Source organism: Watersipora subatra, chromosome 5 (assembly GCF_963576615.1).
Source record: "Watersipora subatra chromosome 5, tzWatSuba1.1, whole genome shotgun sequence".
Lineage (NCBI taxonomy): Eukaryota > Metazoa > Bryozoa > Gymnolaemata > Cheilostomatida > Watersiporidae > Watersipora > Watersipora subatra.
In genome coordinates, this window is record NC_088712.1 from 58,913,138 (window position 1) to 58,932,564 (window position 19,427).

Sequence of the window (19,427 nt, forward strand, 5' to 3'; positions counted from 1 at the left end):
TTAAAACTATTATATATTAAAACTATTATATATTAAAACTATTATATATTAAAACTATTATATATTAAAACTATTATATATGGAAACTATTCTATATCAAAGCTATTATATATGGAAACTATTCTATATTAAAACCATTATATATTAAAACTATTATATATTAAAACTATTCTATATTAAAACTATTATATATTAAAACTATTATATATTAAAACTATTATATATTAAAACTATTATATATGGAAACTATTCTATATTAAAACTATTAGATATTAAAACTATTATACAATAAAATTATGATATAATGAAACTATTATACAATAAAACTACTATATATTGAAATTCTTATACAATATAGTACAACCTAAATGGTAATAGTATCTATTTTACTATAATAAGAGCAGTGTCTGTTACCTATCTAGAGACATTATTGAGGATTGGGTGAATATATTCCATCACACACGGTTTGAACCCACCATGTTTGACTTAGCAGTCCGGCACACTGGCTCCTGCATCAATCATCCACGTTGCAAGCCTTTATAAGAAGGCTATTGTACGTATAGTTATTTTCTGTGCTTCAATGGCACACCTGATGATCTCTTATGTCATACTAGACTACTACCAGGATATTAATAGCCATAATTTTTGTATCCTTAGTGACTTGTTTTGTCAACTTAGGTACAAGGCTACGGCCATGATAACTCAGAAATCATTTGAGGACACATGGAGAGACGAAAACACCGACTCATCAGAGGAAATCATGGATTCTGCTGAGGCTAGCAGAAAGGATGAAGAAGACATAGAGCACCTGCTAGAGCAGCAAAAGTGACTAACAGTTTGAAAGGAGTATATGAGAAGCACCTGCTACCGATGCCTACATTGCATCATTTCAGGAATTCCATAATTCCTTTTCCAAGCTGGGGATTTCCCAGTGTATGGACTTGTTATTGGGCATTCATCTATGTACCGGTGTTTATCCATATGGATGCAATGCTATATTATTCAAAGCAACTAGGTTGGCTTGTTAACCGCCTCTTATTTGTTTAGAAACTTGAGCTTATCAATTTGCTTGTCAGCAAGGTGCAACCTTGCAACTTGTGTGCATTTAATCGGAAGCACTCCAAAGTTAAGGCTCAGCGTACATTCATTCTACCTGAGACCAGCATGTCTTTCCTCTCTCGACATGAAACCTTCAGTCGATATGACTCTGACAGCTCTCTTGACAGCATTGAGTTTCTAGATGAAAACAACAATAGTGTCTGCCCTTTCAACAGCTACTATGACTATTATAATAGGGGAGAAAAACAGGAAGGTTATAAAGTGGAGGAAGAAGATGATAGCGAATACGATATGTACGACAATTACCTCGAGGAAACATGGGGAGACGAAGACAGCGACTCATCAGAAGAAATGATGGATGCTGTCGAGGTCAGCAGAAAGGATGAAGAAGACATAGAGCACCTGCTAGAGCAGCAAAAGCGACTGACAGTTGGAAAAGAGTATACGAGAAGCACCTGCTACCGGTGCCTGCATTGCATGATACTCTTCTTCCGGGTTCCAATGCCCTGCATCTATCTGGGAAAGGAAAATGGTTTAGACGTGTTCAAGGTATGTCTTTGCACAACGCAAGTTGTTTGCATAATAATATTAAATCATATACGAAATGAAAAAAGTTTTATTTGAATGGTTTACAAATTTGCTTTAAAATAGCAAGCATAAACTTAGCTATAACATGAACACAGTGTTTGGCTTATTTAGTTTGTCTGGCTTGCCGGATGTGTTAGGCTTGCTTAGTTCTTTTGGTTTGTCACGTTTGTTAGTCATATCTAGTTTGTGTGGCTTTTCAGACATGTTGAGCTTGCCTAGTTCTTCTGGTATGTTAAGCTTGTCTAGTTTGTCTTGCATGTTAGGCTTGTTTAGTTTGTCTGGCGTGTTAGGTTTGTCTAGTTTGTCTGGCGTGTCAGGCTTGTTAGTTTGTCTGGCGTGTTAGGTTTGTCTAGTTCGCCTAGCATATCAGGCTTGTCTAGTTTGTCTGGCTTTCATACATGTTGAGCTTCCTAGTTTTTCTGGTTTGTCATGCGTATTAGGCTTGTCTAGTTTGTTTTGTGTGTCCTGCTGAATTTGTGCATTTGAACCAGAGACTTATATCAGAAAAGTGCCGAAACAGATTATGATGAGACCTCGATAAAAAGGTTTGCTGTAGTTGCATAGGGTGAATAATAAACATATGGCCTCCAGTTAGGTGGGTACTGCTAAGTGTTTTAGATTGATAGACAATTCCAACAGATATTCAGTATCAGCCATCGTCAAAGACTTTTATTTCTAAACCTAGCTAGCAAGATCTTTCAACCATTCGCCAACATAAATATTGACAAACAAGATATTAGCAGAGATCTTAGATCATGGAAGAACAAGATATTAGTTTGAATTCAGCTACCATAATCAAGCAACGAGCATTATTAATGTGATATACATGTAATTGCATTATTTTAGCCGAGGAGAGTGGCGAGATGTGGCTTTTGCAGAGGCAACATTCTACATTTAAAGAACAGAAAGAGGCGGCGAAGCAGAGCCGCTTACCTCAGTGCAGATTGTGCTCCAGGTGCCCCTTGCAAATGGCTGCTCTCGGGAATGAGCTGTCGATGCGCAAATGAGGCTAGGCAGTCATAACTCTTTCCAAAAAAGCGAAAGGCCAAAACTGATAACGAGTGTCATATCCGCATACTTCAAACATTTGTTAAAGTCTAAAAGTTTTTTTTAAAAAAACCAGTAAAAGAGTAGCTTTGCAGAAGCTACAACAAAGATGAACATTGTTCAAAAAAATCTTATATACGCACATGATTGTTTGGAGACTAGGGCTATACGATAAGAGCTGTGGGCTATTACTCTAGTATGTGACGTAGGTTTGTTGTGTAAATTTGAAATTTTTTTTAGTTTTGTTATTATTTCGCTAAAAGAATTAATTTTACTAGATATATATTTTATTAAATTTAGGCGCTTCCTTTCTTTATCCTTGCATACAATTCAGAATCTTACAGCTACGATCATTGATTTTCATATTATATATACTAAAAAATATTCTAAATATATTATTATATCTCTAGTTATCTCGAATTATAAAACTGTGCTTTTAGATGCTAAGCTAACTGTACTGAGGGTTTTAAATAAAATGCAGCAATGTTATGTTCTTTGTCATAGATGTGTAGATAGCTTGATCAATATCTCACACTATGTACACACTGCGGTCAGAATGATAGATGTATTTTATCAACATACTGCTAAAAAGGGGAGAAGAACATATCTGAATCAATCACTTATGGATTGCCAAGTGTTAAAAATAAAAGATTTGTCAAATAATAAGATTTTAGAATCAAAATTGACTCAAATAGAGCATGCAGATGGTCAAACGCCTAGATATGATTGGCTAGTTGACCAGATATGACCATCTCTCATCCAATCAGTCTATTGCACTTGGACCATGCTGATAGTTACGTCTCCTTCAATGAACAAATGGTCAATGCTGTGCAGAGGATGGATCCTATGACGAAACTCAAACATGTGCTGATTGTTGACGGCAATCTACAACAAGCATTTTCTGATTGTTAACGACAATTTATAACAAACATTTGCTGATTGTTAACAGCAATTTATAACAAACATTTGCTGATTGTTAACAGCAATGTATAACAAGCATTTGCTGATTGTTAATAGCAATGTATAACAAGCATTTGCTGACTGTTAATAGCAATGTATAACAAACATTTACATGAAGCGATAAGTGGTTGACTAAGGATAATTCGAAAAATCTAGCAAGAAAAACGTTTAGCATCTATTGTTATACAGAAACACCTTGGTATAAAAATGAGATAATTTATGCAAGTACTGATGGAAAGTTAAATTGTAACGTATGCTTAATACTATTTTACATTACATAAAGATGATTGCAAAGAAAATATTTCACAGCAATTGAGCATTTATCAGTGTTCTCTTATATTAATCGTTTATATTTTGTTTGTGTATTTCTTGTTAATCGGCTGAATGAGATGATAACAGAATTTAACAATTTTACTAATTTGGTTGTAAACATTATTTAGTTTTTAATAAATGCTACAATTAAATTCTGGCCAACCAAGGATGACTTGAAGCATACAGAACTATTATTAAAAGCATGAAGTACATATGTACATTTGAGAATGAAGAATTCTGTCACTAGAGCAGTTAGCAATGCGGTATCACTATATTTCCTGAATGTACGGTTCTCACAATATTCGCATGTTCTGAAGAACAATATAAATGGCAGTTTCAGTTCGTTATTGTTAATAACGAGCTATTGATCAACTGCTGATTGATTGACTACACTTGATTAGCTGATTAACTAAATTTTTTTGATCATAGCAATTTAATAGTGATATAAAATGACGAGTAGAGAAGTTTTTAACATTTAAAATAATACAGAACTCGGCGACAATAATGAAAAGATTATTTCTCCGTTAACAACCCATTTCGTTCAATTTGTTAAACCAACATTGAATAACATTCAATGAATAACATTCAAAGTCAGCTGCATTCTTCAAATGAAGGAGAACAATACGTTATGGATTACATACAATGTCATAATCTAAAACGATAGATACTAATTTTGCTTAAACTATTTGAGCAATGAGCTGTAAGGTCATGAAATGTCAAGGTCATGTTTATGAATGATATGGAGTTTTGAGAAAATATGTAGTCGGTTTATCATAACAACACTCTAGCAAGTGTATTGATGCATCTGAGGACTGTCTTTATATTGCAGTAGGGTTTTGCATTTAAAATTTTACTACAAATGCACGTGATAATTGAATTTTTTCCTATGCTTTTTATTGACGCTTCACAAAAGTGCTTTTACAAATATTAAAAAAATTGTTATATCAAGTCTGTTGGCATTCAAGCAATTAGAGCAAAGCTTGCTAAAATTATGACCATTTTTCTACTTTGATTAATATACTTTGATTCCAATGCAATGCTTTGCTGGCCTCGCTCAATAAAAAATAAGTTGGAATTTGTTCTGCACAGTAACTGTTGCTACTACACTCTAGCACAGTGATGTTTTGAGCCCTCGCTTGGTGTTTATTTACTAGTAAGTAACAGAATCTGGTTACTTAATTTATTGGCTAAACCATGCCGATGGCTAGCAGCTCTCTTCGTTGAAGTTTTTAGAGCATTTTTCACAGCCTACAGTTTTGACTCAAGCTCATGGAGTCAAAAACAGTTCAACTATAACGGATCGGCTCACATCGCACTTCATTCTGTTATAAAAGTAAATCATGTTATTAAGTAGACAGCTAATTGTTTGTAAAACAAACTTATATTTTTAGCAGAGTTGAGCCTGCTAAGATCTAATTATCTTTTTGTCACGTATCAATTGTTGATCAATCAATTTGTATCAGTCTATTGATTGATTTATCTTAGACGAGATTAATCAGCCAGCATGCAGCAGAGTAGAAGGCACACAATGGACTCTAAGTAACTACTTTGTGACTGGCTGTTTTCATTTGTTTAGTATCAAAACAACTGCTTTGTCAACCAACTGTAACTAGAGGCTGGTTTACACCGCATTGCCATATGTCGGAGTTGTCTTCTCAGTAATTATTTGTCGACTGTGTGTACCGTAAACCGATGTCATCATCGAGGCGACCGGAATACGTTGGGAAATATTGTAGCTGTCAAACTTTTGTGATATTGCGTGACAGCCTGTGAAATGTGCCCAACTTCGGCGATGATGATTGGCTGTCGAGGAATCCTTGATCTATATTATTTCCCTTCATGATAGTTACTGTGGGGCTAATATTTCATCATATCCTCGATTGCGTTGTACTATACACTGATGTAAACACAGATGGATTTGTGATAGTGTGAACATTGTTATCACAGACGATCACTGAAGTATTGTGGGATTAACACCAACATACGGTAATATAATGTAAACCAACGTTTAAGCGAGAAGTCTTTCTATTTCATATTCCATAGTATCATCAGTACTGTACACTAGATATTATCACTGTAACCTTCACATTCAAATTAAAGCCACCTGTTAGTCACTATCATATCTACTCACCATGTACTTATCATGCTCGGCCCTCACGATTATCTCAAACGGCTGGCCTGGCACAAAAGGGAAAAAGGTGGCATGTTTCTCTTCTTGACCAAAGCCGCCATTTTGTCGATGAGTTCGAATGACAACATTTCGGGAGTCTCCGAAGTTAAACCTGAATAGAAACAGTATGTCAACAATTGTCTCACCAATTACGGTCTTTCTATGTTTTCATGTTTCTATGCCTCATTGTGCATGGTTTATGTATGACCTTTTTACTAGTTTCTGTGGAACTAATCACTAAATAATGTGATGAGAAAATGTCGTACCTGACATCACAGTGCATGGCAATGTCCGCATTACTCTTGAAGCCTGGACCTCGTACCATGTTCACATTAAACCTGTAATATATTGAACATGTAACTGCCATCACACAGTTGTCTTCCCAATGCCATACTCAAGGTAAAGTAACTTGTGTAGATAAACCTAATGCAATACTTCATGCACAAATTTTTGGTATGACATTTCTCTTTAATGATTTCAGTCTACCAAGTTGTTTTTAGAAGATAGCATTATCAGGAAAAGCATCATCAGGACATCAACATTATCCGGATATCAGCATTATCATAATATCAGCATTATTAGGACATCATCATTATCAGGATATCAGTATTCTGATAATGCAAGGCTCTTAGTATTTTACATGTATATTGTCTCATATTTTTATGAAAGTTCCACAATCATTTTATTAGAGTTGGAGTTATCCGCACCATCTAGAGCATAGTATTTTATAGCCATGCAATTGTCTAATCAAGAACTTTATTTGAAGCTTACACTCCTTAAAGATATAGCCTAGTTTCCTACAAAGAACCTTTTAGGATAATAGAATGGTCTTGGAATGTCTAACTTTACACAAATCTCACATGACTCACTTATTCAGTTGGGTAAGTAGATAATGATTAAACACTATTTATTTGAACACTTATTGTTTGAATCAAACCTATTTATTTGACTACAAGACTTCTGCTATGTAAACAGTACTACCTCAAATTCATTTTTAATGTATGTGCATTTTCCTAGCTAAGCTGTATCAAGATTCTAAAATAAAAAAACATTAACAACCTATTGTTCAAAGCTAAACCAGCTGACTTACTAGTAGTCAATTTAAGCACCTGCAAGTACCTGCTAGGGTTGTAGCTACTCTGACCATTGATTCGAATCATCTTGCCTGGATGCATACCTCCTGGTATGTGCATGTTTACTGGCAACGGCTGGAGAATATACAAAACGTTAAACCAGAACCATGTTCTTAGATAGCGTACTAACTACTGAGGAATACAGAGTATGAGGGAAGTAAACTTTACTGTGTTTCGATTGCTCAAGGAGCCTTCTACTGTATGTTTGCATGATTCCATAGCCTAAAAATGCATTTACTTCTCAAAACTTATTGATTCATTCATTTCCAACTATGAACTTCTCAACTCGGCGCGCAGTGAGCTAAGGAGTGATAAAAAATGACTAAAAAGGACTGTTGGATTATCTCTGCTACTATTGTGAGTCAGTGATATCGACTAAGTCAATCGGGGTTTAAAAGTAAAAATGTGTTTGTTCACCCTGACTTGTATTCAATAGAAAAGTTGCTCACCCTTCAAAGAAATCGTGCAGTGATATTTTGATTAGATTGAATGTAACAAGACTTTTATGTGATTGTCACAACAACAATGAAGTCGAGGCGAAGGCATGTTACAAAGACAGCAAATTTGCCTTATTGGGTCACAGGCTGTAACCTAAAGCTACAACACTTCATTGCCCTTTCCAAGCTATTTTATTTAGCTATTTAGTTATAAACAATTGTTGTGATGTCAGCATGTCAGCATTATTCCACAATCAAGAATTGACCTCTGATTGCATAAAGAATTAGAGGTCATGCTAGACCTCTAATTCCTTACAGACATCTGAGCAGTGCCTGAAGCTAAAAATGTTAGGGGTACTTACTGGATTGTAGAGAGGACTCTAAAAAAGACAAACATCAAGTTACAAGTAGTATTTCCTTTAACGATAGTTGTCTGATATTATAGTAAAAGCTCCATTAAGTGTAGTTTGTATTTTTCTGCTCAAATTGCTGATACCATCTTGTTTCAACTAAGTATTGCTTCAATCAAGTTAAATTTGTAAGGCTAAACTAAAAGACATTTCTGTTAACACTCCGTCTTGCTTTGATGTAACAAGACGTCTTATTTAAAAAGCCTATACATACATTCCTCCTCCAACAGTACCTAATTTTGTTTGTTAAAAGTTGATTTTGTATGAATAGTCAAGCATATAAACCATGTCCAAAAACAGATTAAATACGTTATGAGCACAGAAATTGCCAAAATAATACTTTTAAAATTTTACAGAAAACATAAGTTAGAGTTTTCTGCTTCTTACATTTCCTCCAACAAATCTGATTTGTTGGACCTGAACATTTCCCTCGATAGACAAATGCCTCACATAGTCCTTTGGAATTCTGTGTCGATAGTCACAAAAGTGGTTCCCATTCACCTTTATCTAAAACAAAGCAATAAAGTCAAAGAGGTAATTGTTTCAAGTTCTGACAAGTGGGAAACAACAACTATTGTCACTTCTCAATCACCGCTACATTTACAATGCTAAACAAAACATTACATCGTAACTTTGGTGTACTACGTTACATACTATAATATATGCGTTTCTACCAATGACATTATTGACAATATGACATGCTGTAATATTTTAAAGCATAATCAATAAGTTACAGAAAGTTGAGCAATCATTCTTTATTGTCAAAAAATCCAAAAAGGCACCCTAAAATAAAATATTGGAAATTCAGTAGTGCTATCCGTTTCTTACTCGACATAAGAAAAGCCGATAATCAATCGAAAAGTCCAAAACAGCTTTACACAAGCAGCTCTTTATCTGAATGTATCATACTATTTTGGGCTTTGTAAAAACGTGCATAGAAGCTATAGACAAGCAAACAAGCAAGTTAGGTTCTCACTAGAGCACCAAGAGCTGGACAAGGCCAAATAGAGAATATGTGCCAACATGAAATGTACATATAATTGGTACCTGATGTGATTAGAGTAAAACACTCAGCAGTTTGTTTTACTGCAGGTGCAAAATAGTCAGCATGCTGCCTCATAGAGAGTTCATTTTAGTCAGCATGCTGCCTTACGGAGAGTGCAGTCTAGTCCGCATAGTTATCATGTTTGTTGCCACATTGTCATTGTAATAACAGTAGGTGTTGTTTGTTTGCTGACATGTATTCGACTGGTCACATAAAACTGATGACATAAAGATTACACCGGAATGTGCCTCTGACCATAGCCATATCCGGCCATAAACATAGGCAGTAATACTGCAGCACGATATAATGGTATTCATATCATGACAATCATTATTTTTATCTATGGGCATTGTGAAAGAATTTTGCAGTAATTAGTGGAAAATCTTCTCTTTTAATCCCAAGTTTAACACGTTTGATTTATCTACTATATACAACTGAATGTGATGTGTGATGCATTGAGTTGAACAGGAAGTAAAGTCATTAGCATGTTTCATTTACTACTAAGGTATTATATGTACCTTATAGTGAAGATCCTCAATGGTGATGTTGACTTCGAAAGGTTGTCCCATAGCAAAGGGGAAATAACCTTGCTTCTCTTCGCCACCCCATGAGCCTCCTTGGCAGGTGTTACGTATAACAGCATTCATCCCTTCAAACCTCGGGTTAAAGTGCATTGCTATGTCTCCACTGTCAGTCTCCAAGTTGAAACTGAACCTAAAACGCATTAGGCCTATCAGTTTTTTGAGTTAATCTTTCTCCCAAACCTTTGAACATGCGTTCGTGTTTTGAAGAAGTCCGCATCAAATAGGGGTGTAAAATACAGTAACTGTTCGGAGAACAGACTGCTAGTTGGGTTCTAAACATTTTTTATTTATTAAACTAAACAGGTGAACAACCGGTTTTTATATCTTTTGCCACTTTACTACAATGGCCACATTTTTCCAATCTGTTTAAATTCTAGCCTTCCTTTTTTCTACCACATTATTGACTTAGGTAATTTCCACTCCATTATGTATTTTCGCTGTTTTTTTAGCTATTGGTCAATAAATTATTTCATAAACCTGAGAATTTCTCTTAGCAGTATTGAAACTTCCTAGAGCTGCTTCAGACTATATTGAAGTATGTCGACAATATTCTCACAATACATCAGTAATCACCAGTAATAACATTGTTCACACTATCATAAACCCATCCGCGTTCAAATTGGTGAACACTAATTTCTTTACGCAATGTGGTTGCAGAACCAGTAAAACACTAGTCCAACAGCAACCATCATGAAGGGAAATATAAATTCAGCTATCCGCGACAGCCAATCACCATCACCGAAGTAGTACACAGACCGTCATATATGCTCGGCAAAGTATCAGGGAAGTTTAACAGCTGTAATGTTTGCCAACGTTTCTGCATTGCCTCGGCGGTGTCATCGATTTACAGCGCGCATAGTTGACGAATAATTATCGAGTGAACAACTCCGACATATGATGATACAGTGTGGACCAGCCTTAAGATGAACTTAAACAAAAGTGGACAACTCCGACATATGATGATACAGTGTGGACCAGCCTTAAAATGAACTTATACAAGATTTAGTATATTGTATCAAAAAGTATCCGGTATTTTCTATCATTTGTGATTGTTTTTGATGTTTGATGTGATCTGACTGCCAGGATGTTTCAAGATTAAAATCGACAAAACTCGATCGCCGTTAAATGCTCACAATAGAATTATGTGCCAAAATGATGTCACTAATTGCTATGGTTCATATTGGCTATTGCGTTCAAGTTGCAGCGTTACGCGTCTTTATTCTGTCAGTTTATTTGCAACTAGAGACCTCATAATCACACTTTCACTTGATCTGAGCATTTTTTAATCTTGAAACATCCTGAATGTCAGATAATCTCAAACATCAAAAACAATCTGAAATGATACAAAAATATCAATACTTTTTGATGAAATTTACTAAAATTTTGTACCGTTCATCTTTAAACTTTGCTAGCAAATCTAACAAATGGAATAGCTAGATCAGGATACACACAAGCGGCTCAACACCTGAAATTACTCGCTAGCCTCTGAGCTATAACTAACCTCAGCTGTGAATGGCTAATAATTGTGTAACCTGATAATTGTATAGCTCTACTAATTAGTCTAACGTCGAAATAATGACTGCCAGTTAGTCCAAATGAGGCAATGCTTTATGAGTCTATGATTATTAGAGCGGCATAAATACAGGCTAGCTAGTAGGTCACTTCAACCAGGAACTAAATTGCAAATAGTTACTGTTTCAACAAAGTTTCACATTGTATCACATACTCTAATATCTGCATAAAGATAGTTGTCACGGACTAGAGTTTAGCACTGAGCACGCATAGCTATCAACTTATTTTTGACAGTCAATCACAATGAGTGATTGCTTTGTAACTTTTTGTCACTTTTAGTGATTGCTCAATTGAACAGAGACAGGCCTGCAAATGGATTTAATAACAACGTGTTTAGCATTTCTTGAACCTGTCTTTATATTTCAAAAACTACTGTAAAACCTCTAGTTAATCGTCACCTTCATTTGAATGACACCTCTATTTGACCGCCACTATAGAAGAAGGATTGAAAAATAGAGTCCACCCCTTAATTGAACACAACCTATTGAATAGCAAAAATTCAACAAAATTCAAAGCATTCCACTGGCTGTAGAATCATCGCAGGTTAATTGCAAGCAATAGATATCAACTGGTAGAGATATTTCTCGGCTTCTCAATGCATATTCATTAAGAGATATTTGACAAGTTGAAGGTAAGTTAGCAGATTTATTGTATCTAAAATGGTTAATGTTGCTCCTCCGGAAGGAGAGGGCAAAATATAGGCAACTTTTGCCTCGACAGTAAAAGACTTAAATTTATCTTCCCAAAATTTGGACGAACCGTTTGATAAGTACAACGCCGACCTCTATTTGAACGCCGCCTCTATTTGACAGCCACTGAAAGAGAAGAGTTGAAAAATAGAGTTTCATGGCGTTCAAATAGAGGTTTTACAGTATATCAAACAGGCTGGTAATTGAGGTAGGTATCTTACTATTGTTCCTTTCAAAATATATAATTATTTATAAGGGTGGTTGACTCTGTAACGAAGTTATGTTTTCACAATAGCCATAAATTTTATATTTTTTATATTTTCGAACGGTGTGCAGATGTCACTGCAAAGAATCTAAATTGGTTTTGACCTAACCACATAGGCTTTCTGTACTTGCGCTTTTCAGTAATAGTCTTTTAGCATTTTTACCGATTAGTTTTTCCAAAAAAGTATTGCATGCTAGCACAACTTAATATCATAGAGTATTGTAAACTTATACTACTAAAACTCAAGAACAAGCTTTTCTAAAAAATATTTAAAGAAAAATTATTTCCTGTTTAGATGACAATAAAATAAGAATTGTTGAACACAGATGGTTTTTTTGTAATTTTTGGCTAAAACTCACCTGTTGCAGTTGTAAGGAATCATGCCATTGATGGTGACCGAAGAGCCATTCGCTGGGGGCATGGGAAGGTAACCTTTAAAGGGAACAGGCTAAAACAGGAAACAACAGGAAATTGATCTTGTCAATCAACTAAAATTCTTGAACAACTAACACGGCAGCCATTATGCTTCCCTTAAGGTCAGCAAATGTTTATTAGATGCCTTCTTGAGAAACGGCTATCATATTTCTATGCGTGTGTGTGTATGGCATCAGTGTTCTATTTAACAAGTTGCCTTCTACACCTTGGTATATTTTGTTAGCAATGAGCAAGTCTATTTTTTGTTTTGGAAAGTTAAAGCACTGATAAGTTGGTTTTTTGGCAACTATTGTATGTGTTAAGATAGATCAGGGAAAATATTCTTGTAGACACAACTTCATTGAGCAATATGTAAGAAACATGTGCTTTGTTAAAAATATGTAATTTATATAACATTGATACAATTCCCTTTGCTGACCAACAGTAACTTAAAACATCAACTACCTATCTACCCCTTTTGTCAAATTTGGTAGAATGATAGAAGAATGGTTCTAAGTGGTGAATGTTGAATTTTCAAAGTAGACTGCTGTACCATACATCCTCACATCTCAACTTTGCTCAGACTCTATTGTAAAAGTATTCGAACTGTCAATCTGCTATAATAAAGACCAGCAAAACTTTGCTGAATGTCACATGTTGATTTATTATAAAATCAACATGTAATGGTATAAACACACGAGCATAAAAAGGCAAAAAGTGAAACGATATCTCTAGCTATGAGCTCAGCTTTTTTCTCTGACATCAGAACTATGAGCTTTTACTTGTTCATATTTCGAACTATGTTTCGTTCTGAAAACATCTGTTTTTTTTCTGGTACATGTGCTGAGAGGCTCGCATTCTTTGGTCAGATTGTACCCCATTGGCTGGCACAAAAAGCTTTCAGTAATTAAAACTTCACCTTTGTTTGATCAGTTTATCGCACCTCCAAATATTGCCATTACGAATTTCAGTGTCTGTGTGCTTTGATGCGGTAATGTGGATTTTATCATCACCTAAGGCTGTCATTGAATTGAATTCTATTCTTTTCATCGAGTGAATTATTAAAAAATATACCATAACAATTCATTGATGAAAGCTCCATGTGCACAATAGCTTGGATGATCAAGGAAAAGAGCTCAGTTGGCAGGCAATGAGCAGGGTGTGGCTCGCATGGGTGAAAAATCTCTGCAAATTCAAGAAAACCAAAAAACCAACCCATTGACGCAAAGACTACTCCATCTTTGACAGCGGGTATGTCTTCATGACCATCCTAAATAGATTAGTGTAGCCTTGTGAACTCTTCTAAGGTAGCTCATATGGCGCAACGTAAACAGTATGAATAGTTCCTTATCGTGACAAAGTGAGCCGTGGCATCACATGATTAGATATATTTGGCCTATTCAGCTTTCTCAGATGACGTGTCAAGCTGACCAATAGCTGGAATATCAGGAGCGAGATACAGAGCAACAAGCTGTATAGTACTAGGAGTGACTAGCGCTTATCTCCAACACCTTGCTAATACAGATTATAAAACAACATTATGCAGAGAGCCTGCTTTGCCAATACGCATGATGTTACTTTACTATTCGTGAGTATTTTTGTCTCAAGGTCAAATTTGCTTTAGACAGCCTTGACCAATGGTAGTAAAGTTCATATCTAGTTAGTTGGCCTACTGATTGTAGTGAGTATATTTTGAAAACAAACCCAAAGAGAACAGTTTGGTTGATAACCGCAACCCTAGTCACTCGATTATAATAAAATAGCATATTTACTAAAATATAAGATACTTCAGAGCTATAATAGAATTTGTATGTCTAGGGATGTCAAGGACAAAGTCTTATGTCCATGATGTGTAGCGTAATGTACCTAGCGTTTTTGAAAAAAGGATGCTTGTGCTAGCATCTCCCTACACCTCTTATTCTGCTCTCTACAGAGCTGTAGCGTGTGTCAATTGTTTTAAGTTATGTTGCTAGGAAACAGAGTGCGCTTAAAGATGAGCTTGCATAAAATTTTAAGTGTTTTATCAGAAAGTATTGGTATTTCTCTATCATTTGTGATTGTTTTGATGTTTGAGAGTATCTGACTGAAAATGTTTCAAGACTAAAATCGACAAAGCTTGATCCTGGTTAAAAGACTCAGACCAAACAAAGGTGCAATTATGACATCTATAGTTGCAAGAAAAACGACCTAACAAAGGTGCGCAACCCAGCAACTTGAACAATCGCAACCCAGCAACTTGAACACAATAACCGATTTGAACTGTAGAAACGATAGCAACTAGTGACGTCATTTCATCTTCGGAGCGTTTTAACCAGAAACAATTTTTATCGTCAAACATTATGGCAGTCAGATCACCTCAAATATTAAAAACAATAGCAGATGATGGAAAAACGTTGATACTTTCTGATAAAATCTAATACAATTTCGTATAAGTTCATCATAACAAGCCATTCCAATTCTGTTTATTGTAAAAGCTACTAGAGTTGAGCAAGAAATACACTCATGTAAAACCTCCAACATTATTGAAAAAACGTTTGTTACCTTCATCAAGTCATGCGGAGTACTCAAGGGTGCCCTTCATCCTCTCAACTGTAAAAACTTAGGCTAGTCAATGAAGCTAAGGACTTCCAGTTAGTTGAAGGACAACCATTGTTAAAATTTGGCTGAGCAGATGAAGCTAGCATGCTGAGGGAGAAGCTGAATGTCTCTAGCAGAAGATAAATTGTCTAGCTACCCAAATATGTGTTGGGATATTCAAGGAATGACATGTAGTTCAACTACCAAGCATAGTTTAGCTAGAAGGAAGACTGTTCTTCATGACGCACAGTTTTATCACGGTTGTTAGAAAGATATCCACAGCTAAATGAGGCATATTATTATACTTACAGGGTTATAGATAGGAGCGAACGCCATGCTTCCTGGTTGATTGCCCATTTGACTAAAAGCAAGTTACTGCAGCGTTAGTGCTATTACAGTGAGTGCGTGTGCATTCATCACTCGTCAAGCATAAACCTCTTATCAGTGTATTGCCAAATCCAATCTAACATTCATCGCCTACTGTGGCTGGAGCAGTGTATGGCCCGTACAGCAAAAGTTTTAGTAGAACTTAGTCTAAATCACACCCCCTTGTTTATCTAAAAAATCTTGTGACAAGCAATGGCAGGTAATTTCAAGGCTGAATTCGCATGCGAAAGCAGTGATCTTTCACATAGTATACCTAATCTTAGTCTGTGTCACGTTTGCTTTATGTACTTGGTGTTTGCTTTTATGCCTCTGGGTTAAGAGCTTCCTCCCATTCGTCCTTTCTCTAATCACTCCCCCACTCGGCTACCACACTCTCCCTTATCTCTCCAACTCTGTACACATTCCCTCTATTATTATCTCTCCACCCCTTTGGTCGTTTTTTCGTTCCTACTATTTGTTTCTCTATTCCTATCATTCAGTCCCTCCTTTCCTTTCATTCTCCTCATTCTTGATGACTTTCCTCTCACATCTTCTATATTCTCTCCTCTTTTTTGCAGGTCTACAGTCTCTTAACTAATTTTCGTCTTGCCTCGCCTTCTCCTTTTCACTCCTTTTCCTCCCTTCTTTGGTATCCTCCCTTTCCTTTTGCTCTTCCTTCTTCTTTGCTCTTTCTTCTCCTTTTGCTCTTTCCTCTCCCTCCCTCTTTCACTCGCCCTCTATCTATCACTCTATGTCTATCTATCATTATCTCAAACTATTAACCTGTTTCTATCTATCAGTCTTTCGCCATCTACCAATTTTTCCATCTCTCTATATATTTCTATTTTCTTCTCTCCCCATTCTTTTACTTTTTTCTTCTTCTTACCCTCCTTCTCCCCTCTCTTTCTCTCTCACTGCTCTCTCCATCTTTCTGCCCCTCCCTCTCCTCACACTCCCTCTTCCTTCTCCCTTCATCTCCCTGCTTTTTTCTTCTCTCCTCTCTATCTCTCTTTTTCCTTTTTTTTGGACCTCTGCTGATGAAAACATGGCTATAAATAGTTAACCAATAACCTTCCATAACTGTCATCAACAAGCTCTGCTGTATAATAAGATATTCTATTGATTATTCTATTACTGTATTATTTTATTCATCTATATATATATACAGTATATATATACAGTATATATATACAGTATATATATATCTATATATATACAGTATATATATACAGTATATATATATCTATATCTTTATCTATATCTTTATCTATATATATATATATATATATATATATATATATATATATATACCTATATCTATCTATATACATATATATACCTATATCTATATATCTCCAAGTTTGTCATCATCTGTCATCCTCTGTAAGGATGTCTGCCTGTCCAGCTATAGCTATAAAATCTTGGAATTAAAATCTCGCTGCTCACCAGATTTGAACTCACAGTGATTGCAACCACAGGTTGGTACTCCAATTGTTTAGCCACAAGTCCACAAAGGCTTTCACGATTCATAGCTCTTACTATATACATGTACTGTATACACCCTTTTTTCGATTGTCCACACAAAATGACGTAATAATTGAAACTCTATGAACTCTATCAACTCTATGAAACATGATGCTTTTTCTTCCCCGCCGTACTCGGGCTAATTTGTTTTCTGCAACAAAATATCAACAAGCATTTCTCTCAAAATTAAAACTTGGCGATTATATCTCAGTTCAGCGTCATCCATTATGGTAAAAACGCGTTCGCAAACATATTAATGATAAAATCTTAGTAAAAAGATTACCAAAATGCATACTAAAACTTCCTTCAAGTATGTTTTAGTAAGCTAAATTCATATACTGTAAAACCTCTAATTGAACGCCGCCTCTATTTGAACCGCCACCTCTATTTGAATGCTACCTCTATTTAAATGCCACCTCTACTTGAACGTCACCTCTATTTGAACGACACCTCTATTTGAACGCCACCTCTCTTTGACCGCCACTATGAGAAAAGGGCTGAAAATAGAGCACCACCCTCTATTTGAACGCCACTTCCATTTGACTATCTTTGATCTTTATAAACCCATAATATGGAGTGATCAGTAGAAGCGTCCACAAAATTTTATTAATAATGAATCATTTCTATTAATAACAATCATTTCTCTCATTGTCCAACTCCAAAGCTTTTAGCTTTTTTTCATTAAAACTTTGAAAGCAACACCATAGAAATAATCAATAGCGGTCTCAGGCTAATAGTAGTTCCTTTTTTAACGCGGTCATGATACTTTGAAGTACACGTACCTATATAAATGGTTAAAATTTATGTTGTTAGATGAAATTTGAAAGCAACACCATACAAATAATTAATATCTGTCTCAGGCTAGTAGTAGTTTTTTGCCAATAGTAGTTCTTTGTCTCTCTACTTCAAATAACCTACATATATAAAAAACGGTTTAATTTTACGATGGTAGATGAACTTTCAAAGCAACGCCATAGAAATAATTACTAACTGCCCCAGGCTAATAGTAGTTACTTGCTTAACGCGGTCTAAATACTTTGATGAGCATGCATATAAAAACGGTTTGCAAGTTTTGGGCCAAAGGTTACGTTTAGTGAGCAAACTTTTACTCATTGCATTTGGGCTAAATACAAAGCATAAAAGTTTTGCCCTGCCAAAAAGTTGTTTGGACACTAATATCAACTAGTTCAGCAGTGCAGAAAAAGAGTTGAGGTCAGAAGAATTGTGGAAGGTATTGGACAACTAGAAGGTGTTCATTCCATCGAAAGCAACAATCAGAACGCAGCTATCCGAGCAAACTATGAAAATATTTTTGGTTTACAAACGTTAATTTTTGTTTCTGCATGTAATATACGTATGATTCGTTCATGTAACTTGTTCATGAATATATATCTGAATCATTCGATATATTATCATTATACATGTATACCTTATAAATATGCAGATTTACAGCATGTTAGTTAATAGCATCGTTGCAGCTATCTTAACACGCTATACAATGGATAAATGCTCATAACTCCCCTTTTATTGCACATAAAAACGTTAGGTTTGGCTGCAAACTGTAGCAAACATATCAATGAGTGCAATAAGCTTTTATGCAACATTGTTAAATATAGATATAAAATGAAAATGTCTTCAAATCTAGAATGAAATAAAAGTTGAAAATGCCAACAAATTGCAAAGAAGGAAATAGGCTATAATATCATCGCAGGTCATTTGCAAGCAATAGATATTAACTGGTAGAAATAATTCTCAGTTTCTCGATGCACATTTATTAGGAGATCTTTGACAAGTTAGAGGTAAGTTAGCAGATTTAATATCGATCCACCAGAAAAAGAGAGCAAAATATAGGCAACATTCGCTTCACCCGTAATGGGGCTAAATTTATCTTCCGAAAATTCTGATGCGCCATTCGAAAAATGCATCGCCATTCTCTATTTGAATGCCGCCTCCAATTGACTGCTACTATAGAATAGGGATAAACGATGAACACTCGGATGCTAATATTGTATCTTTGGGAGTTGCCTTCTTGATATATCGAGTTACCAATAACTCCCGGATATTGGTGATGCAATATACTACCTACCGAAATAAAATAACTACCGACCTATCAGTCAAATAAAACATTGATTTGACAAAAAAATCTCAATAATTATCAAGGGAACAAGGATTGTCATGGCCTAAGATTTACTGAAATGATAAGATTGTGTGTGTCCAAAATAAGTTTTCAAAAGATTCAGTTGGGTGCTCAGGCTTCAGTCAGCATTTATTAGGA

General features: G+C 35.4%; 2 protein-coding genes across 2 annotated transcripts; one reads left to right on the forward strand and one right to left on the reverse strand.

Annotated features, from left to right (window-relative positions):
• Positions 1–1,124: 1,124 nt before the first annotated feature.
• On the forward strand, positions 1,125–3,163 carry LOC137396872 (uncharacterized). The gene is made up of 2 exons (XM_068083176.1): positions 1,125–1,608; positions 2,494–3,163. The coding sequence occupies exons 1-2, from the start codon at positions 1,165–1,167 to the stop codon at positions 2,668–2,670; spliced, it is 621 nt and encodes a 206-aa protein (XP_067939277.1). The 5' UTR covers positions 1,125–1,164; the 3' UTR covers positions 2,671–3,163.
• Positions 3,164–3,240: 77 nt separating this feature from the next.
• LOC137396230 (galectin-4-like) lies at positions 3,241–15,697 on the reverse strand. The gene is made up of 9 exons (XM_068082415.1): positions 15,572–15,697; positions 12,631–12,719; positions 9,680–9,875; positions 8,504–8,623; positions 8,069–8,086; positions 7,256–7,344; positions 6,403–6,474; positions 6,098–6,248; positions 3,241–3,579 (listed from the first exon to the last, which is right to left on the reverse strand). Exons 1-9 carry the CDS (start codon positions 15,617–15,619, stop codon positions 3,463–3,465), a joined length of 900 nt encoding a protein of 299 aa, XP_067938516.1. The 5' UTR covers positions 15,620–15,697; the 3' UTR covers positions 3,241–3,462.
• Between the last annotated feature and the right edge of the window lie 3,730 nt (positions 15,698–19,427).